We start from the raw sequence: 23285 nt of genomic DNA, 5'->3' as shown, positions 1-23285 counted from the left end.
AGATTAAAGAGGCTAGGACTTTTCAGTTTGGAAAAGAGGAGACTAAGGGGAGGGGGGATTTGATAGAGGTATATAAAATCATGAGTGGTGTGGAGAAAGTGAATAAGGAAAAGTTATTTACTGGTTCCCATAATATAAGAACTAGGGGCCACCAAATGAAATTAATGGGCAGCAGGTTTAAAACAAATAAAAGGAAGTTCTTCTTCACACAGTGCACAGTCAGCGTGTGGAACTCCTTGCCCGAGGAGGTTGTGAAGGCTAGGACTATAACAGGGTTTAAAAGAGAATTAGATAAATTCATGGAGGTTAAGTCCATTAATGGCTATTAGTCAGGATAGGTAAAAATAGGTAAGGAATGGTGTCCCTCGCCTCTGTTTGTCAGAGGATGGAGATGGATGGCAGGCGAGAGATTACTTGATTATTACCTGTTAGGTTCACTTCCTCTGGGGCACCTGGCATTGGCCACTGTTGGAAGACAGAATACTGGGCTGGATGGACATTTGGTCTGACCCAGTATGGCCATTCTTATGTTTTTATGAGATCAAGAGTTTTAGTGCTCTGTAGAATGGGAGATGATAGGAGAGGAAGGAAAGGGCCAACGGGATTTTTAACTTCAAGAAGTCTTTGCAGCACATTAGTAGCTCTTTTGGGGTTTTGTAATTCCTTGCTCTTTCCTTTAAAATGTTGATATAATGATAATTTAAGGGAGTTCCCTGCTACCTGGAAATGTATGTATACCAGAATAATAAACTCTGTGGCCTTTGATCTCTGAGTATTTATTATAAACACCTCCGTGTTTGGCATCAGAGTTTATTTAGGACAGATTATGGCTATTACCGCATAACCAGGAAATACTCTCAAGTTATAATAACAGTGCAGTCATTACTTATGTCAGACCTCCTTAGCTAATATGGGTCATGGAGCGTCATAACTAGAAGTGAGTGGACAGTTATACAGGAGTAACTGTAGAGCATCCCTGTACTCTGATGCTTTGAGATAATTCCATTTCAGTATAATTATTTAGACCTGGAGTCTCCATCACCTTTTGACCTCTCATGAGAGGTTCCAGTGTTACTTTCTATGACAATATTTAGTATGCTAGTTGTACTATTTGTGGAATGGCTTGGAATGAAATGAAAACATATTCCAAAACCTTCCATACGCTGCTGTAATATACTAATGTTTCTGTTGTGGTGAGCCTTCCATATTTCTGCCGCTTGTTATGCAGGTAGATGACAGATAATCTTCGTTAGCACAGACTGATTAACAACACTGAAAGTGTAACCTTTCACTAAGAGTAAAAGATAATTTGATCTCACCTGTGTAGCACCTTCCAATCACACTTAGTTTCCCTGAATTATGTATGGAGCAGATAGTTAGTAATTGTCTGGAGATAATAAAGATCAATTCTGTGGAAGTCATAATGGATACAAGAGTAAGAAGTTTTATCAGCTGAGGTTCATGGTATAGTAAATAAATAAAATGTGTTGATAATTGTGAAAAAGATTGGTGTATAGTTCTACTGTTTCTCTTTACTCTTGTATCCCTAAAGCCCATTGCTCACAGTGGCCAAATTCAATATTAAAAAAGTGGCAACTGCTCTGAAGATTATTCTATGGTGTTTTTCTCTGGCAGAAAGGAATACTGATGGCTTGAACTGGCTGTCTGCCAATTCAAATTCTCGGTGGAAGTCTATAGCTGTATTTGAGTTTGCTCTTTAATTGAAATATTAAACTTAAAATGTGATTTGTTTGAATGTAGAGAAAATTGAAATACATACAAATGTACCTTTCTTGTCAGGCTCTCTTAAACTTATACAGATAAAACTAATACTTTGCTTTCTATAAATAATTATGGTAAATGTAAAATATGCGCATCCCATCTTAATGGCAAGTAATTTGAACATCTTAGTTTGGAGTCTAAGTTGTTAAAGGTACCCCAGTAGTGGGCCATTAGTTGCATTTCCCCCCCATACAGAAATATTACAGGGGGAACGGAAACAACAAAAAATTTCATGATTAAAACTGTAGGAAAATGTACTATAGGAACCAGAGGGTCTGTGTTCTGATTTGAAATATAGCTGGCAACCATCTGTCTATTTGAACAACTATCAAAGGGAAATTATAGACCTGCTTTAACATTATTTAAATGGTAGAAAACTACAGTTTGATGTTTATACAGCAAAAATTAAAGATACATTAAAATATGGAAAGCTATTAATTTTAAACAGTCTTAGTTTTCTGCTTTGCAGCCAGATGTTTTTGTGTCACCTTCCAGTCTAATGAACACTTAAATGTTTTTTGTCTTTTAACACCACATCATTCCATTAAAAAAAAAAAAAGTAAATTCCCAAAAGCTCTGGGACACCTTTGGTGAATGAACGATAGGCAATGACACTCGCTCATAATAAAGCTATATATAATGATTTAAAACAACATGTACTGTTATGCTAAACAGAGTTGTGTTAAATTTTTGTAGCAAAATCCCCAAGCTAGATGAAACATCCTGCTACTTAAATTTCATTACGATCCTGAAACTTGGTTCACATTCACTGAGATCTGTGCATGGAGGCTGGTTTTCAAATCAGTCTGGTTTTATATATGGTTTGGGGTTTGGAACAAGGTGAAACTTTCAGCAGTTCAGATGAGCTTTGCTTTGAAATGTTAGGTTCAAACTCAAAATAAAATTCAAGGGGTTATTTTAACTCACATAAAATGAAACCAGCAACAGGTACGGTGAATCTGCTGAGTAATAATAGGTTAGTAGAGGCAAAGTGATGAATGTGCTGCTGTTCTGCTTACTTCTGACAGGAAACAGTATTGCCAACCTCAAGCATTCAAAAATCATGAATCAGACATCCCCAAATAAGGAGATTTAAAAAATAATAATTTTGGGTCTTTTTATTAATCTGCTGGGTTTTGAGCCTTTATAATACATGTCTCTCAGCTTTTCTGAGAGCTATAATTTTTTCCTTAAAATTAAAGATGAGATTCTCACATAATCGCCTGACTCCACAAGCTGAAATTTTAATAAAAACACCACATATCACACAACTCACGATAAAATTGTGACAGTTGGCAACAATGTATTGTGGAAGATTCCTTGGTTGTTAGAAGGCAGTAGGTGAAGAGTGCGTCACAAAAGCAGGGTGTGTGGGAGAAGTGTGATGGCTGAAGCAGCTGATAGTGGGCAATGGTTATGTAAGTTTTGTGTGAACCCCTTTGAACCTCATATGCAGAGTTTCACACTGCTTTAAGCTGACTTAGTAAGGAGAACTGAGACGCAACACAAGTTACTAATGTACCCTTTTAATCTCTTTAAATGGCTGCTCTTTGCTTCAGTACTACAGGATACAACAGCAGGATGTTTTCTTACTATGTCTATCTACAGTAGTACTAAATCACCCTTAGATCAAACATACATATTACTATAGCTCAGATTTCTCAGTGACTAGCAGAAATCAGTAGCTGAATGATGAACTGTTGCCTAAAGTTGAATGTAGGTAGAACAGAGGTGATAATGGTAGGAAGAGAGAATCACAATAAAGGACTTGATCTTAGTATCTGCTATAGAGACGGTTTCTGCTCTCAGTTAAGATTGGTCTGTAATGTTGGGATCCATTTGGACTCTCAAGTGCTATTAGATCTCCAAATAATCATGGCAGCAAAGAACAAGTGCATTTCTACCAGCAACTCTAGGGTTGCTATCACTTGTGATTTTGGACCACTATTCCAAGATGCTTCTGGTCACACAAGGAGCAGTGGACAGCACAGCAATTTTATTTCAACAGCCTGCAGTACTTCTATGGTTCCCACAGGCTGCTTTTCCTCTTTGTGAGCAGGAAGCATTTTCTGCAGTTCCTGTGCACCATAGTCTGCACTTCTACAGTGCAGGATTTCTCCTAGAAGGGGAGGAGATGGCTCCATGGAACCAAGGTTTCATTCCTTTCCTCAATAATGGGATGTAATCCAGATGATGATGATAAATACAGAGGAGAGGGATCAGGAGAAGAATGTGGCCCAGGAGCCAGAGTCAGTCTGGGAAGGAATGGCTACCAGAAGGGGCCAAGGCCTGCAGGCTTTCTGAGAGGGAAGGGAGAGTAGAAATTCCGCTAAGAGTTAGAGCTTGTTGGAGTTAAAGCGGAAAGAGGCTGGTAGGGCAGGGGCTGGAGTTTGTCTGGGGAAGAGGACAGAGGTTGGAGTCTTGCTGGGAATCGGGGAGGATTGAGGTACAGTTGGTGGGAGAGTGAGGCTGTAGTGCTCCAGGGCAAAGAGGTGCTATACTGGGGGGAAAAGGTGGGCAAGTAGAGTTTGGGAAAGAGGAGAAGTGATTTCTGGATAAGGCCATGGGGCCAGAGGAAAGGGATATAGCACCAAGGTTTAGGAGGTGAAAAATAAAAGGGACCGGGTAGGATTGGCCCTTAAAAAAGTAACGTGTGGCACAATGCTGGCAATCTAGAGTTGGCAGGGCATGTGGGGGCACAGGGCTTTTAAGCTAACTCCATGAGTGTGGTTCCCTAAAAACTGCCCCCCATCAGAAAATCTGAGGAAAACTCCTCTGTATCCCCCTCCTAGAGTGTCTCACTATTAACATTATTTTAGAGAGACAAACTTTTAGGCATTTTGCTAATCAAAATATATGAGGAAACTACTGTAAATTTTGTTGTTTTATGAATCTAGCCATTTGTTAACTTTCTATACATTTTAAAAATAAAATAAAGGAAATTTCTATTTACCAGATACAGGCCAATGGATTCCAGGTTTAAAAGCTATGTTAAACTTTAATTAAAATTAAGTAGTGATTTAATAGCTATTGTGAGACTAAAGTAATGAGAAAAAAACCTCTTGAACGGTTGTACCTTTACAATAAATTGCACAACACCAGCTAGACAAGCAAAGCTTGCAGGGCCATCAATATTTTTATTTTAGTTTATGCCCAAAGGCATTTTGCTTTTCTTATGCTAAAAATGTTTTGCCTTTTTGTAGTATTTTGTTAGGTTTCATATATTGATTGTCTTACAGGTTTGTTTTTCAAATCTGTTCTGTCTTCTCATGTCTAATATCTCAACATATATTGTGCTTTAATTATAATACACGTAATTGCATCAATTTTTAGTAAAATATTTTCCCACTTCATATTTCTCGTTTTTCATGTTAAATAGAGCTGTTGTATAAACCACATATATTATAGATAAATGCTATCACTATCCTCAGGAATTGGAGGAAGACGTCATTATATACAGTATGAGTGACTGTGCTGTTCATGTGTTGTGACAAGTCATCACATAACAAGCAAGGATAAATGCCCCGCCCAGAGTGAAGCTACGTTATTATATGTTCTGTTCAAAAAACACTATTAAAAATGAAAAAAAGTCTGTCAATCAAAATACCACTGACATAATGTATTGAAATTCATGGGCTGATGATGGTGCACAAAGTGCTAAAAATTAAATACATTGTGTCCCTTTTACCAGGCAATCCCATATTTAATAGTAAATCTTTACCACCACTCACCCCAATGCATGCAAAAATATTCTGTTTGAGGATACTTAGCTCCTTGCACAGTTTGGCCCATGTTTGTGAAACCAGAGCATCAGATAAATTATTTTTCTTTAGCAAACTTCTGCTGCAACCGAAGGAGATGATGCTGTGAGGTGCCAAATGCCTCCTGAAAAGTCTGTGAGAGTTGAGGGTTCTCAACAACACTTAAGGTATGACAGAAATATTAGAAAGGTTTTGTTTGATTTTGCTGGAAGACTCTTGAGTCTCAGTAATCATGAGTTTTCTTATCTGTGAATTGAATCGGAGAGGGATGTTGGAACAAATACCATTCTCCCCCAGAAATATTCCTCAGATATTGGTGTTAAAAATGGGTTAACAAAAAAACGAAGACATAGAGTTCTAGAAAGTCACATGAAATCTCTTTCCCTTTCAGTTGCTCCCTTTGCCACTTATAATTTTTATAACCCCACTTGTCCATAGATTTCTAAGGTAGATGAGCTGAGTTTCTAATGTGAAAAAACATGCAGATTTTAAAATAAATAAAAATAAAAACCAAACACCTTTCAGGCCTTCTTTATATAGTACCCATAAAGAAGCAAAAAAGGGCACACCTCCATTTTTTCTCTTTGCAGGTTATCTTTAAAACAAATGGAAAAATAACTCCTAAAATGGCTTACGATATTTTTTATTAGTAGTGGCTGTTTCTATATTTTAAAAGTGATTTTAGTGTTTGTGAAACATACCAGATCCAGAGACTGAAGTGCACTGTTACCCAAAGAAAAGTTAAAATATGGGCAATGGCAGTATGAGCCTTTCTGAACTGCTCCGTTTGTGTGTCCTCAACTCTGTTCCAAAGCGTCTTTGTCTATGGATGAGAGGATAATTCAGACTCAGTGCCCATTAATACCCTTAAAACGGAGACTTTGAGAAAATTTCTTGTTAGCACCAATTGTGTTTTTTTCTGATAAATTTGTCCACTGGTCTACCAGCTCATTTCACAAAACCCCCTTAACAGACATCAGATGTTAACAAATTATTATCATTATTTGTACTTTTCTATAACCGTGGCAGCTGGCCTTTGCAAATTTGCTTTGATGGAAATGAGCTGTTTGAAGTTACTGTTTTTAAAGGGTCAGGTGGAAGAATGCCAATAATGACAGGCTTGTTTGAATAACATAATTAGAACAAAAAGTTGCGGGGGGGGGGGGAGGGGGAAGGGAAGGGTTGAGGTGATAGGACCAGGTAAGAGTGGAATTTTGCATTAGCCTTTCACCTTTGGAGATCTGAATGTAAGTCCTGGTGGAAGATACAGTTGTACCGAGTTGGATGGTTTCACTCATTTCAGTTTGGCACCATTAGCAGCCTTTGTTCTAAAGAGTCCCAGTTTGGGCTAGCAGAGGTGTTCCAGGTTATAACTCAGATGTCAAAGCCGTGTGGAAGAACTTGCAAAACGCTTATTTGCATTCTGAGTTGATTCAATTTGCCCCTTAGTACATTGAGGAACAATAAATTAATCCCAACGGACAAAGATAAATAAATACATAGTAAAATATAATACATAATGATGGGATAGTGAGCAGAAGAATCATTGGTATTATTAACACTTGTGTGCCTAGAAGGGACATTGTATTTATTTGCTGCTTTGGCTCTTGTTTCTTATGATTCACCATGATTCTGTCCTCTCTTGGCTTGATCAATTCTTAAACTCACAGCACACTAAATGTTTGGAATTTAAAATGCTACAGAGGACGATGGGAGAAAGGTGTTTCGTATTTTGGTATCCTTTTTTCTCATACAACATTAACTGCAGTAAGTGTCTGTGGTGAACTATATGCTCAAGTCCCTCACTTTTAAGGCTGGTTACATTGCTTCTTATTAACAGTGACAGGATAATTTTTAAAGTAAATGTAAAAAAAAAAAGATGCCAGGTGAAATATATGCAACTTCCTCTCCAAACCCCACCAGCTTCCTCCCAATATCATTGGTGGGAAAATAGTAATTAGGTTCCTAAAATGGGCTGTGCTTTCATGAAAGGACAGTTCGTCACTTGAATAAATAGTAATTTTTTATAGTTCATTCTACTGTATTTCCTGAAAAAAGGCCAAATTTTGCTCTCGCTTTTAGCTATAGAATTCTGGGGGTACACTGGAGGTAAAATTGATAGTGTGTGCCCAACAGTGAACAGGAACTCTGCCCCAAAAGTCATACACTTAGCATTATTTTATTTTAACAACTGGATTATGACTGGCCATTTAAGAGTTTAACTAAAAAAAAATTGTGGCTAGTTAGCTGTATAAAAAGAGCTGTTGTATTGAAGGGAAGAGTCTTGATCCAGAGGTTACCTACCAAACTATTATTCCTACTTAGATGGAAGCTATGCATAGGACCACAGCTTGCCAGAATATGGCTTTATTTAAAAAAAAGGTTCTCATTTTTAGGGACCATTTATGCAGTGTGCCAGAATTTAGTAGAACTACTTGCGAAATTTGTCACAGAAAATTGCTGGAAAAATGTTGTCATTTCATAGGAGTGTACTATTATCCGTTACCTTTTGAAGAAGCTCAGGGCTATGTCCTTGGTTTGAAGTGTCTTGCCATGGTAGAGCTTAGATAGAATAATCATATAATATACTAGTTGTTATTGTGAAGTTTACATTCTGCAGTAAAAAGTGTCAAATTTCACCCTAATATATTTGCTTCAAGACAAACTAAAATGTTCATCTTTAGCTGACAGATTGAGCTGAAAAGAATCCATCATGTTAAAGTCAGATTTTTGTTAGCATGCTTGGGGCTGTGTGGATGTGCAAAAGAAGAACAGACATATGGAAGTGGCTTTCTCCAAGGTACCAGCAGGTACAGTTTGTGTGTCTCGGTGCGCCTGTTGGGACTGTTGGCAGCTCAGCTCCCTGAGAAAGGCATTGCTTTCAAACATGAGTAATTGATGAATTGTATGTTATATGCAAATGTGAATGCATAAATCTCCTGAATGACAGCTTAATTTATGTGAGCCTTTAAGAATGTGGGATTAGATTTTAATTAAATATCTTCAAAGGCACCCTGACTTATTTGGTTTTTTGGCTGCTGTCTTTGGGATATGAGGGGATAGTATTTACTATTTTTTTCTAAACTTGTTGAACAAAAACTATATTAATACATTTAAGAATACAGAAATGTATGTTTTAGCTACTCTGTTATGTATTATAATTACAGTAATCAGTATATACCTGTGGCTTAAAATGTTAAAATTCAAAAAATGTAATAAACTTATTTTACTGGCAACTTTAAATATAAAGAGAATAAATGTTCAAGTTTAAGTCAGTTTAATTATTTAACATTATATTTCAAATACCAGAGACAGCTTGCAGTGTTGAAAAATAAGTAATGCTGTACTTGGATTTTATGAGTTAGATTTCCCTTTAACTTGTCACACAAAAACCGATTAATTGATAATTTTCACTTACATTAGACATCTATGGCTAGATCCCCAGCTGGTTTAAATCAGCTGGCTTACAGCAGCTGTGCAAAATCTGCTACATATATTTGTTGAAGCACTTGAACATCTAATATATACATAATGGTCTTGATCCTGCAAGGGTACGAACACCTTGTCCATGAACAAGTAAAACGCTTAAGCAAGTGTTGAAATTTAAGCATGTGAGTTGGCCCATTGAAATTAGCGGGAGTACTTATGTGCATAAATTTAAGCATGCGCTTAAGTGTATTGTTGGATCAGGGCCAGAATGCTCAGGACTTGCAGGATTGAGCTCACTCTGAGGGGAGCTGGAGGGAGCAGAGAGTGAGAGAGAAATTGTGTGTATAAAATTTATACATATATAAATTGTATTCAAAGTTGACCTAAAATACTTAAAAAAAAAAAAAAAAAAAAACCAGAATAGCCTCTCCCTACTCTGTTGGGTCACATAGTTAAAATTTCTGATGTATCTGCAAATTACGTGCTTGCTGAAAGACCTCTCTGTGTGCAGTGCTTCTCTTGAAGTATTAATGCCATAAATAACGCATGTTGGTGGGTGTTCAGTGGGCAGAGGGCTTGCAGGCTCAGGTCCTAAACCACCATTAAAAAATGCTTAGTAGCAAATACATGATTTAAGTCAGTGGTGGGCAACCTGCGGCCCGTCAGGGTAATTTGCTGGTGAGCCACCAGACTGCTTGTTTACATTTGCACAGCCGCCCGCAGCTCCCAGCGAACCACATGCAGCCACTGGGAGCTGTGGGCTGACGTGCAAATGTACACAAACGGTCTGGTGGCCCATCAGAGTTTACCCTGATGAGCTGCATGCGGCTCCCGGGCCACAGGTTGCCCACCACTGATTTAAGTTTAACAAAACATTTTTTGAGAATTGATATTTTCCATATGCAATTAATACAAAAAGATATCTCACAATTTTTGCAAATCAAAAATTTAATAAATAAATAAATAAATTTTCACATCAGGTCAATCAAAACATTTTGCTTTGATAACTTCAAAAACATTTTGTTAGATTTTGACTTTTTAAAAAACTTTTTAAAACTATAAAGTAACTTAAATTTCTAAACCGAAAATCATTTAGAACCAAAAAAGTTTTAGTTTCAAAATTTGCAAAATGGGATATTTTGACAATTGTGCAACTTTTTTTTCCAAAAAATTTCAAAATGTGAAATTTGTTGAAATTGACTTTTTCCTGTGAAAAGTTTCGATTTCACCAAACGGCATTTTTTTGATGGAAGTTTTTTGACAAAATATTTGTCTAATCAGCTTTAGTGATTACTATGCTATCTTCCCGAAAGAAGCATATATACACCAGGAATTCTAGGAGGCATTGCGCCATAGGAAGGCAAAATGTTTCCTGGTGTGCTCTGATGCTTAGGGGGCGTTTTCTTAGTGTGTCAGCCCCTACGATGGTGCACAGTGCTTTTTTCATGTCTGAGAGCACAGGGATTGAAATTATGATTGGCCTCAGCAAAAAGTAGGCAATAGGAAGGTCAGGCTATTTGTGTCCTATTTGCCATCACATACCTATGCAAGACCCACCATAATCTTGCCATGTAAGCATTAACATATAAAAGGAAATGGAAATTATGAGGGAAACTTCAGAAACCTAGCATGGTGTCAAGTATCGGGGGTAGCCGTGTTAGTCTGTATCTACAAAAACAACAAGGACTCCTTGTTGTTTTTTCGGAAACCTACTAATTTTGGGCCAATTCAGTAGGCGCTTTTCAGCATATGCCTGACTTCAAGCATTGGAACTACTCACATGCTTGTCACAAACCTGCAGTGTGGCCAACTCTCACAATGCTCTCATGGGATTTGGGCCCCAGCTTGCAAGGAGGTGAGAAACTGCAGTCTTCATGCAGTGCTAGCCCTAGCCCAGGCAAAATCCCCCTCAGATTGGCTGCCTTAACTGCTTCCTGGGGAAGAACAGCCAATCTTGGCCTACTGAAGGAGGCTGGCAGAGCCTTCCTCTTTCTCTCCTTAATAACCAGAGGAGGGTGTTTTTTGAAGGGGGTGGGTTTGGGGGAGAGGCAAGAGCCGACTCCATTCTCTCAGGGAGCAGAAAGAACCCAGGGAGGCTCTGTTTCCTTTTTTCCTTTCCCCTCCTTTTAAAAATGGGCCAGTTCATTCTTTATTTCTGTGTCTTCCTCTCTCTTCCCGTCACCCCCAGGCCTGGGAAGGTAGAGGGGGGTGTAGAACCCCGGACTACAGGAGGAAGTTTATACAGGGTTCAAAAAAGAACTAGATAAATTCATGGAGGATAGATCCATCAATGGCTATTAGCCAGGATGGGCAGGGATGGTGTCCCTAGCCTCTGTTTGCCAGAAGCTGGGAATGGGCGACAGGGAATGGATTACTTGATGATTACCTGTTCTGTTCATTCTCTCTGGGGCACCTGGCATTGGTCACTGTCTGAAGACAGGATACTGGGCTATATGGACATTTGGTCTGACCCAGTAAGGCCGTTCTTATGTACGGAGGTGCGCTGAAGGCAAGGAGCAGAGGTGGGGTCAAAGGGGACAAAGTTCATGTGGGAGGCTGCAGAGGTGCATTATTAACAATTGGTCTGGGGGCAGTCAGGTCTGGGGGCTAAAGCTGATGTGAGCTAGAAGCTCTGCATCATCAGGCAACCAGCAACAGCTCCTGCAGTGAGGCCCAAAATCATTGTACTCTACAAATTTGGAAGCGTTGTCAACAATAATTATAACCACACTATAACTGCCATACACATGTTGGGTGTGGGCTGAAGAGCTAAAGAAACACAAACCAAAAACCACAATAAGTCTTTTAAAAAGCTCATGATTTTGAGACCAGTCTCATGATTTCTGGGACTCCGACTCATGAGATTTGAACTTTTGGGGTTGGCAATGCTGCATCTGGCATCAAGCTCTAGTTTCTGACCTACAAAAGTGGAAGTATTGTATGAGCTGAATTTAATTGCCCACAGTGTTGTAAAAAGACACACAGTTGAATTTCTCATTAGTTCAGAATGAGTATCAGTAGAGCAAGAAGATTTTTTTGTGATTAAACTTATTGCAGTTTCAATTTCATTTTTTGAGCTTCTTTCACAAAAAAAGAAAAAACATCAATATCACAACTAAAACATCCTTCAGTCAGAGAAATTTAAGGATTTGTATTCACCACTCATGATTTATCCTTAGTGCAAATAATCTCCATATATTTTGACATGCTGCTCTTTTATTATTGAGACAAATTAACTAAAAGCTTTTTGAAATGGGTTTGGAATGACTGAGTAAAGCAAAAGAAAGAGAAAACACAGGACATTTCTTTTGTCAAGAAAGAGAACGTTTTAATAACACATGTTGGCCAGATCACTCCATTTGTGAACTCTTGTTTATTCTACCCCATTTTGTTTTTAAACATTATTCATTACTCTCCAGGAATAGTTTTGCCTTTTTTTTCTTTTCTTGTCTCAGCTTTCTTCCCTCCTTCCCCCCTTATAAATAATTTTAACTTTATGATACTATACACTAAGATAATTATGTAGAATAAAATTAGAACCACTTTGGTGGTTCTTTGAGGCTCTGTTCAGTCATAGACTCTGATGCTGCAAAGAGCTGCATGAGAGTATCCCTGCACATGTTCAGAGCACCTTGTGGGCAGGGGGCCAAAATTTACTTCTCTGCTTTCTGGCTCACTGAGGCTAGGTCTACACTACGTGGTGGGGAGGGTTCGACCTAAGATACGCATCTTCAGCTACGTGAATAGCGTAGTTGAAGTTGCGTAGACACAGCCTACCTGGCTGTGAGGATGGCGGCGAGTCGACCGCTGCCGCGCCGCCGTCAACTCCGCTTCCGCCTCTTGCCGCGGTGGATTTCCGGAGTCGACGGCAGAGCCATCTGGGATCGATTTTATCGCGTCTTCTCTAGACGCGATAAGTCGATCCCCAATAGATCGATTGCTACCCGCCGATTCGGCGGGTAGTGAAGCCGTGCCCTCAGGCTATCCTGTGGTGGATGCTGCTTTTTCTTCAAAGGGTGTCCTGTATGAGTATTCTCCCTGTAAAAAAGACTGAAAGCCACCTAGTTGTCATGTCTCATTAACAGTCAACCATATAGGGACAAATATTTAAAGGTTCTGAAATACTGCTTAACCATAAGTAAGTGGGATGAGATGAGATGCACTAAGTCAATTCCCTCCCCTTCCTCCCCCCAACCAATAGCAGCTAATGGTGATTGAAATTGAAAGAGAGAGTTAGGGATCTGTTATTACCTCCAACAACCGGGTCATTTTCTCTGACAAACCCACCTGTCTCCGATACTTTGTTTGAGAAGGGAAAATCTTGTGCTTTGCTCCCTAGCATGGAACCAAAACTGGTCCTGGATTGAGGAGTTGCAGCATGCTGGAGAAAGAGAATTGAATTCTCCAGTCCCATTTAGCACTGCAACTCCGAGATGCTAAGCGGTTTTGTAAATCTTTGACTTTCTACAGTAGGCAGGCCATTCTGTGAGCTGCGTCAGCCCATTCTCTAGCCTCTCTACACAGCCTTCAGGACCTTGCACATAGCAAAATGTTTCCCTTGCATGGGAGTGAGTCAGCAGGAGTTGTGGGGGAATCTGAGGGCAGAGCATTGTCCTTATAAATACCTTTCAAATTCATACACTGCCAAGTGACGTTGACATAGAGGACATTTTTTTACTGTATCATTTATTTATGCAATTTATTAACTTTTCCTGGATGTTATGATTCTACAATTAGCTCTGCTCTTCCAATGCTATGTAAAATCAAAAACATTTCAAGCATTTAAATGTAAAATACCAATATCTTATAAAATAGAAAAGTTCTATGTAGTTTAGAATTGTTTAATTACATGTTATGTGCATGTTATGCCTAAATGTGGCACTGAATTAGATCCAATTCTGAACTTGTATTTTTTTTTTTTAAATTAGGAAAAAAGGGCAGGAGCTATTTTATTTTTTATGGCAAGATTAAAAAATACTAAGAAATAGAAATAATTGTAAAAATAAAGTTTTTAGGGTTAAACATATAAAAGAAAAAATGGAAATGTTTATAATAAATATTAAAAGGCTTTGGTTAAAATAAAAATCTATACAAAAAGAGAAAGGTGAAAGTATTCTTTAAAATTGACAATATGTCTGTTTGTACAGCACCCAACACAATCCTGATCAAAGATTTTAGACATTTGTATAATACAAAAAAAGATACTTTTTCTGAAAAGTGTGTTTGATTTAAAAACTACATTGTAAAATTTGCAGGAATTGTATTTGTATATTAGTCATTGATTTGACAGTATTTGAGTGTATGATTGCAACTGATCCCAGTTTGCTATGTTTCATCAGTATAGCTTGTTTAACAATTCCCTGCTGCTTTCAGATTTGCTCTTTTCATTTTTAGTAGAGTATGTTAGCAAAGTTCCAATAAAATATATATAGGTAAGAGTGCTTGTCTCTCCCTGCAATTTACAGGGACTGAATTCTAAAATGTTTTAATTAGTTCAAACTCAATGTCAATTTACAAGGAAATAAGTGTGTATTGTAATTAGATCTATTTGAATAATTTATGGTGGTGCAAAGTTTAAATCTTTTAAGAAACGTACATGGGGATAATGCTTCACTTTACAGTGCGTGACCCTGTCAAAAGAACTTGTGATGCTGTACACCCCATTCCTACAAGGGTGACAACCTGGTACTGGATCATCCTCTAAGTTCTTACTCAGGTAAAAGAAAGTTGTACCTGAGTAAGAACTAATAGGGAGAGCAGGATTTGGCCCACAAGTGAACGGATAACTTTTCTGAAACTTTTAATCATTTATAAGCTATTCCCAGACCTGTATAAAATATATAATTGTTATGTGATTTGATACTGGCAAATTTTGACCAAAGAAAACAATATAAAATAAAAATAATATAGCCTTGATTATTCCTTTTGTGGGATAACACATGGGAAGCAGCTAACAGCTAAGAAATCTCCACAAGGCTTCACAGTTTTTTTCTTCACTATCTACCCCATGCCTCGTCATAGTAAAAGTAATATGATAAGAATTTGTCTATTAAGCTCAAAATTATCCAAATTTTTGAGAAAAAGTAGACTCAGTGATCTGTTGAAAATATGTTCTCACACATTTCACTTTTAGGCTACAACAAGGCAAACTAAGCAGAATTCCATCCCAGACAGTGAATTCTTATGCCATTTAGAAATAGACTGATTGTAATGGACTTTAAAATGTATAACATTATGTACTTTATAGTTGCTTAAATATTAAGTTTAGACTGGATAGCATGAGGCCTTAAAACAAATATATTAGAGCATTACTGGTAAATAACCATTTCAGATAGCAAGGGACTTCATTCTGTCATTAATGTTTACTTAAGGAAAAGCTAGCCATGAAGCTACAGTGTGCATCAATGGAGAAGAAATCTAAAAATATTCTTCTCCCCTCCCCTCAAAAAACCCTTTTCGGTATCATTGCAGAATATAGACCTATAACTCTGTTGTTACTTTGCAAATCTTGTACACTGCACATTTTCTGATTCTGAAGCATACAAACCATGGGATCTTTGATCATGTCCTCCTGCATTAAAATCTATGGCAAGGGGGCTCTTGGTCATAAAATCTCTACAAAGGTTGTTTTCCAGAGTTCCCTCCAGTCCACAGGGTTTAAATGGGGAGGCGGTATCTGCCCCAACCACATCACCTCCTACCCCCAGAGTAGTCCATAGGGCCTACACAATACACAAACCTATGGGTTGCATGCCTCTGCGTCACTTCTGACCTCACTAGCCTCACCTCTGTATCTCTTGGGGCCTTACCCATGAGGAGTCCCTCATCATAACTCCCCATAGGCCTCCGGATGTGAGGGTCATGCACGGAGAATATGATACAGCCCAAAGATGTGGTGTTTTCTGGGGAACATCCATATACTAGAAGGGAGAAAGCTGTCTGTCCTTTTTGGCCCTGCTCCTAGACCACACAGTCTCTGCCCATACTAACATGAATCACAGACCCTTGAAATGGGAGATTTACATATGGAGAGTACTGCCCTTGGATGCATGTGTGGTAGGGGTAGCAATCCAGAATATGATTAGATGTGAGAATTTAAACAGCTTCAGTCTCCAAATTTTATATATGCATGTATGTAATTTTATATATACATGGTAAAATACCGCTACAGTACTTTCTCATTTTAGAAACAAATAGATTAACAACCTCTCCTTTGTGTATTTAATAGATTTCACTGATATGACCAAAAAAAAAAAATACAAAAAACTGGAGCAGTTTCTCAGGGCATTGTCCTGAAAGAGATAAACCACATTGGAGCAATCTGCAAATGTTTCTTTTGATGCTTTAGGGATTGCTAATCTATAATCTGTTACTTGGCAATCCGTTGCTGCTAGCCTTGTCACATTTTGGGACAAGGTAGGCAATGTAATAGGTAGAAACCACTTGCAGCCTCGAGAAATGAAACTGATGGGGCCAGAGTATCTAGGCCAGGTGTCCTGTTTTCGACTAGAACATCCGGTCAAAAAGGGACTCTGATGGCTCTGGTCAGCACTGCTGACCAGGGCTGTTAAAAGTCCAGTCGGCAGTGCTACAGGACTAAGGCAGGCTAGTCCCTACCTGTCCTGGTCACCTCACTGTGCCCCAGAAGCAGCCAGCAGGTCTGGCTTCTAGGCGCCGGGGGGGAAGCCCACGGGGCTCTGCACACTGCCTCTGCCCCAAGCACCGGCTCTGCATTCCCATTGGCCGGGAACCGCAGCCAATGGGAGCTGAGGGGGGCAGTGCTTGCGGGTGAGAGTGTCATCCCTAAGAGTATCATCCAGTATTTCAACCTCCTTCAGAGGTCTTAAGTACTGAAATATGATCCTGCCAAAAAGACACGTGTTCCAGAAACAGGAGACTCCAAATAGTCATCAGCCTCCTTTACCCCCAGAAGAGAGACTCAAATACAAATAGAGAATTTTCTGAAGTCTGCTTAAAAGAAAAGGTCAGTTTCAGAGGTCAGGAACAACACAGGTAATCAAGGAAGGGCCTCTTAAAATAAAATAACTTCTCTGGCTGCTAGAATTTCAGTTATGTAACAAGGATAGAAGTGGAATCATTAATTCTATCATCCAACCTGTAATCTGCAGGTAGATAAGAATGCAAAATTTTAATATGGTATTTGAAATTCCTGTAACATGATGTGGTATTTTTAATGTCCCAGATAACTTAGTTATATATTTTAAAGTTTATCATTATTAAAACATGCAAAATTCTGAAAAGCATGGTATTTCTAGCTATTGAAATTTAGTAAACGTTTGCTGTTGTAGATTACTGAGTAATAAATTACTGTACTATAGAATCATTTTAAATGTGCTCGTATATAACCAAAAAAGAAACAAACGTGTTAAGGATGAAAAGTCTGAGATTATGCAAACTCTTGCTTGTGCACTCAAATAAAATACCCTTTTAATTTATTAAGACCAGTTTAACATACCCTACCTTCTTATGAGATAAAGAGTTGAGGATCTTGCTCCACAGGTATTCAGAAATATTTTAATGGATATGTGCACCCTGTTACCAGTGCTTAATAGTTTAAAAAATTTTAATTATAGAACCTTCTGCATCACCTCATTCCATGTCTGCTGACAGATATCATTTTGGTTGCAGAACCTCAGAGACCCAAACTTTAACTCCAATGGGCCTTAGGAGTTTTACCCTATTTATGAAATAGAATATAGTGTTGGGAAAGACCTGCTGTATAAGGTCATCTAGTCTATTTCTCTTTAAGTGAAATAGTTCCCTACTATATATTTACTAATGTTTCATTTGTTTTGATTTGGTTGTGCTGAGTTGTGGGGCTTCACTACATCCCTTTGGAGAGCAGGCTAATAAATTTCATTATCCAGAAGTTCTTCCTGATGTTCATTGTAAATTTCACTTCCTTAATTTAATCCCATTTCTCCAGTCATTACTTCAATATGGTATGCTAAGTAATTTCTCTTCTATCTTGGTGTTTACATTCTTCAAATATTTCATAGAATCATAGAATATCAGGGTTGGAAGGGACCTCAGGAGGTCATCTAGTCCAACCCCATGCTCAAAGCAGGACCAATCCCCAACTAAATCATCCCAGCCAGAGCTTTGTCAAGCCTGACCTTAAAAACCTCTAAGGAAGGAGATTCCACCACCTTCCTAGCTAACCCATTCCAGTGCTTCACTACCCTCCTAGTGAAAAAGTTTTTCCTAATATCCAACCTAAACCTCCCCCACTGCAACTTGAGACCATTACTACTACTTCTGTCATCTGGTACTACTGAGAACAGTCTAGATCTATCCTCTTTGGAACCCCCTTTCAGGTAGTTGAAAGCAGCTATCAAATCCCCCCTCATTCTTCTCTTCTGCAGACTATACAATCCCAGTTCCCTCAGCCTCTCCTCATAAGTCATGTGCTCCAGCCCCCTAATAATTTTTGTTGCCCTCCACTGGACTCTTTCCAATTTTTCTACATCCTTCTTGTAGTGTGGGGCCCAAAACTGGACACAGTACTCCAGATGAGGCCTCACCAATGTGAGAGGAGAATGATCACGTTCCTCAATCTGCTGGCAATGCCCCTACTTATACAGCCCAAAATGCCGTTAGCCATCTTGGCAAGAAGGGCACACTGTTGACTCATATCCAGCTTCTTGTCCCTGTAACCCCTAGGTCCTTTTCTGCAGAACTGCTGCCTAGCTATTCGGTCCCTAGTCTGTAGCAGTGCATGGGATTCTTCCGTCCTAAGTGCAGGACTCTGCACTTGTCCTTGTTGAACCTCATCAGATTTCTTTTTCCCCAATCCTCTAATTTGTTGTGCTACCATGCCCTCCTTTCCCCTCCCCCCCCCAGCCTAGGCAACTCTTAATCTCTCTGTGTAAATCAGTCCTTCCCATCACTTAATTGTATTTGTTGCTTTGCTCTAAACTCCCTCCAACGTGGTAATGCCATTTTGGTAATGAGGAGCCCAGAACCTATACACACAGGTATAGCCACACAAGAGCAGGATAGATAGACACAATTTCTTTCTCTTCTGACATGACACTCCTCAGTGCAGCTCAACACTACATTGACCATTTTTGTTATCCTATCACATTTGTCTGATTTGCTGTTCGCTATCACACCTAAGTCTCTTTTACTATATTTGCTTTCCACATCTTGCCTTCCCATTGAATAGTTTTACATTATATCGCCCACTGTATTAACTTGTTTTTCTCATTTTGGTTATTTGCTGTCATGTTCTATTCTCACTACAGTTTTTTTATATTATTTCTCCCCCTCCCTTCTGGTCTTAGCAACTCTTCCCAACTTAGTAACCTTGTGAATTTTTTTTAAACTTTTTTTTTTGCTCTTTGAATTAGAGCATTTAAGAATCAGGATTGAACTAATACATGTTCCTGTCACATTATATGTCTTCAAAAATCAAAATACAAATATATTACAACTGCTGTTTTCCCATTATCCACTAATTATGTAATTGTGTCAGAAGAGCAATCTCATTGGTCTGACAAAGTTCTGTTCTGTTTATGAATAATCAAATCACATGCCTAGGTTTTTATCATTTTTTTCCTTTAGCAAATGTTCTATTATTTTACTGTGCCCTAAAAATTGTTAAAAGTGATTGGTGAATGTGATGCTAATTTTATGTGGAAAATCTGTAATTATGTATGATTGACCAGAAATTGGCCAGAGGATTGGACGAAGGGAATTTTTCTTACCAAAGAAGGGAAACATAAGAGTGTGTAGTAACTATCGTACCATCTTCCTGGTGTTGAACATGAACAAAGTTCTGCTCTGCATAATCCAGAATCACATGAAATGAAGGCTAGGAGAACAAAAAGTTGATTTCAGAGAGGGCTGAGGCACATGTGACCAAATCGCAAATATCCCTCACATTACCGAAAAATGCAGAGAGTACAATCACCCATTGATCATGTGCTTTGTTGACTACTCAAAAGTATTTGATACCATATGACACAACCATCTTTGGAGGATACTGCCAGACATGGAATTCCAAAGCATCTCATTGAACTCTTTGCAAATCTCTACCACTACCAACAGATTAAATGGCAGTCGGCAACGATGAGTGGTTTTCCACTGGGCAGGGTGTGAGACAAGTGTGTATTTTTTCCCCCCAGCCTCTGTACCATACATGCAAAATGTATTATGAGACAAGACTTAACCTCTTAACCGACCTCACATATGCTCATGACACAATGATCTTTTCAATGCAAGAAATGTTGGAGACTGTAACAACAGTTAGAGAGGAATGTGGACTATTCCTGAATGCATCAAAAACAAAATGCTTGTACTTTGCCATGACTAACAAAAAAAAGATGCAAGGAGTATCACAATTAGTGAATAAGCTGTAGAGACAGTAGATTAATTTAATTATCCCGGATCATATATATCCAATCAAGAGGCTGCTCCAAAGAAATCAGAAAATGACTAGGGATGGCTCGCTCAGTTATTGTCTATCTTAAGGAAATGCAAAAAAACGGTGTCATCTCAAAATGTACAAAGGTGCCACCTATTTTTTTTTCATATCGATTTATGGATATGGATTGTGGGAAGTTAATGCTGCTGACAAGAAGAAAATTGTAGCTTTTGAAATGTGGAACTCGGAAAGCCTCTTGAATATCTCCTGGATGGAAAAAAAAAAGATGAATGTCTATATTAGAAATATTATTGGAGAGAAGCAGGCCCTGATGTCAGAAATCAACAGTTGAAAACTTATGTATTTTGGTCACATTGGATGTAGAGATGGAAATAACCTTGAGAGAATTATTATGGAAAGAATGGTTTACGATCATCGTAATAAGGGTGACTAGTGAGATGAATGTTGTAAGGAAGATTATTGGCAGGTTAGCAGCTGAGTTCTCGAAGTTAGCAATGGATCGTGAAAACTTCTGAAAATTCTGCTATGATGTCACCAATATTCAGACATGAATAAATTGATTTACTTACTGTGGCATAAATATTGTTTAAATCCAAGATTGTGTGGAGTCATTTACAAGTCTAGGTACAACAAAGTCAGCTATGGTTGACATATCAGCATATTCACTTGCTTTTGTATGTTAATTGTAACTTTGTATATTATGTCAATGTAATTGTCTAAGTGCATTTTCTTTTATATTTGTAGGAAATTTCTTCTATCAATTATCAAAACATCTTCCATCTTTCTTTTTTTCCTCATTTATCTGATATATCAGAGCAACGCCCCCAAAATTCTTTGGTCTTCTAGAGTTCTGCTTTGAGTGATTGCACATGTCTGTTCCACTTCAGGTTGGTGTGTGCCCAGTGCACCAGAGTCGGAGATTTTTCCCTTAGCAGTGCCTGTTGGGGAAGTGTAAGTGCCCTCTGCTGCTTCGTGCTACTGTACAATGGTACAAAGGGGGGAGGCACATCAGATTCCCCCCTCAGTTCCTTCTTACCTCCTGTGATTGGTAGTTGAAGCACATCAATTGCTACTGTATGTTCTCTCTCTCTTTTTAGAGAGAAATGATCTCCCTACTGTGTATAGGTAGTGGTATTCATTAGATTAGTATAGGTTTTCTTTGCAATTTATTCTTGTTTGTTTTGGCATGTCAGTCCTTCTTATTCTTGAGTGGTCGACACATGGTACTGGGGTATGCTTTTGTCTCTGAGATTTAAGCCTTGTGCTGGCTGCAGAAAATCTATACTGGTGAGTGACCTTCATTCCACCTGCGTAAAGTGCCTCAGGAAGGATCGCATTAGAGAACACTGCCAGATTTCTAGGGACTTAAAGACACAGATCAAAAAGGACCAGAGGTGAGACTGTGCGACATTCTCATGGAGACCATCCTATATCCACCTTCTGAATGTTCCCACTTGGCGTGCTCACCGAGTGCTTCGGCATCAGTGACGAGTGCCTGTGTGGACATTGCTTCTGAATGTCTGCACCCATCCCCTTCTTTGGTGACAAGAAAGAAGCACAAGCAGACAGATTCATCAACTGAGCTGAGACTTAGTTCCCTAGGTGACCAGGATCCCCAGTACCATCCAGCAGCTTGGGAGAGCAGGGAAGGGCGTACTCTGTGAAAAGACGCTCCCTGGTACTGACCTCTTTTTGTCAGGGCTGTCGACTCCTACATTGGAGCCTGGGCTGTTGAGATTGATCACCACATGGTGCCAACTACTTCCATGCAACAACAACAGCACCAGGAAAATCTCTGGGTACCAATAATGCCAGAGGCCTATGCAGCAGCTTGAGACCTACTTTCCTTTTTGGTGCCAGACTCCCCAATGGTCCCTGAGACAAGCCAGCCAGCACTGAGTGATCCTCAGGCCCTGGCTACAGATTTACCTTACAGTCATGATCAGCCCTTGGTTCACGGGGAGGCTAGATCTTCAGAGCCTCTGGCACTTTCTCAACTTGTGCAGTCCAAAGATAAGCCCATTATGATGTCCCTGGTACCAATATATGCACAGTGATGCCCTTTGACCTCAGCTCTGCCTGGCAGAGCGTCATCATGGTCAGGCAACTCAGGGTCCTCCTTGGTATCTGAGGTAGAGTCTTATGCCCCTTCCTTCTGGGATAGAAGGTGACATTCTCCTTTTCCTTCATCAAGGGAGTTCTGGTACTTGTATCCAATAGATATCCAGAGAGAGTCTAGAGACAGGGAGCTTTGCAACAGTCATGGCAGGGGTCCTATGCTGTACCTAGGTCCTTACTGGAACCTGTGGGACCTGCCTCCCACTTCCAGGTCCTCCCCAATTCCTCAGTCTTTCAGACCTCGTAGCAGACAACATGCTAGCACATGTGAGGAGGTCCAGGAGGTTATTGTTAGTACTGACATGAGTACTGAGCAAGACGTTCAAGATCTGAACCTCCACATACTGTGCTGCAAGAAAATTAGCCTCAGCCTCTTTTGCATTATTCTTCCTCATCACCTGATGAGACTGTAGTTCCCTGGGATTCCCCATCTGTCCGAGATGACTTCAGGTCTTACCTCATGACTTTTTAACGAGAGTTGCTACCCCTCTTGATATTCCTATTGAGGTGGTCCAGGAAAGTTCTCTCAAACTGGTACACATTTTGGGTTTGGCAGGGCTTTCTAGAGTGGGTCTACCAATCAATAACACTATATTAGAGCCTGCAAAATCTTTGTGGGAAATGCCATCTCCTCTGCTTCTGACAGCTAAGAGAACTTAGAGAATCTTAGGCAGCTTCTTCAGCTTTTTTGGCTCAAGAATCTATTTCAGACACTTGTAGAGCTGCCATTTGGTCATTGGTACATACTTTTACTACTCATTATGCTATATTTCCGCATTCCAGAG

General features: G+C 39.2%; 1 protein-coding gene across 14 annotated transcripts in view; it reads left to right on the top strand.

Annotated features, from left to right (window-relative positions):
* The window catches only part of DACH2 (dachshund family transcription factor 2), a 493803-nt gene that overhangs the window by 217068 nt on the left and 253450 nt on the right, over positions 1 to 23285 (top strand). For 2 of the 14 annotated variants that reach the window (XM_065557231.1, XM_065557232.1), the window contains exon 2: positions 5616 to 5710. The exons of the other annotated variants lie outside the window; for them this stretch is intronic. In XM_065557231.1, coding sequence (XP_065413303.1) covers positions 5661 to 5710 — 50 coding nt within the window. In that variant the 5' untranslated portion in view covers positions 5616 to 5660. The remainder of the gene's footprint in view (positions 1 to 5615; positions 5711 to 23285) is intronic. 14 annotated transcript variants of the gene reach the window in all.

The sequence above is a fragment of the Chrysemys picta genome, chromosome 9 (genome assembly GCF_011386835.1).
Source record: "Chrysemys picta bellii isolate R12L10 chromosome 9, ASM1138683v2, whole genome shotgun sequence".
In the NCBI taxonomy this organism is placed as follows: Eukaryota; Metazoa; Chordata; order Testudines; family Emydidae; genus Chrysemys; species Chrysemys picta.
The sequence above is the reverse complement of the archived record's forward strand: the minus strand, read 5'-3'. Positions and strand labels throughout refer to the sequence as shown.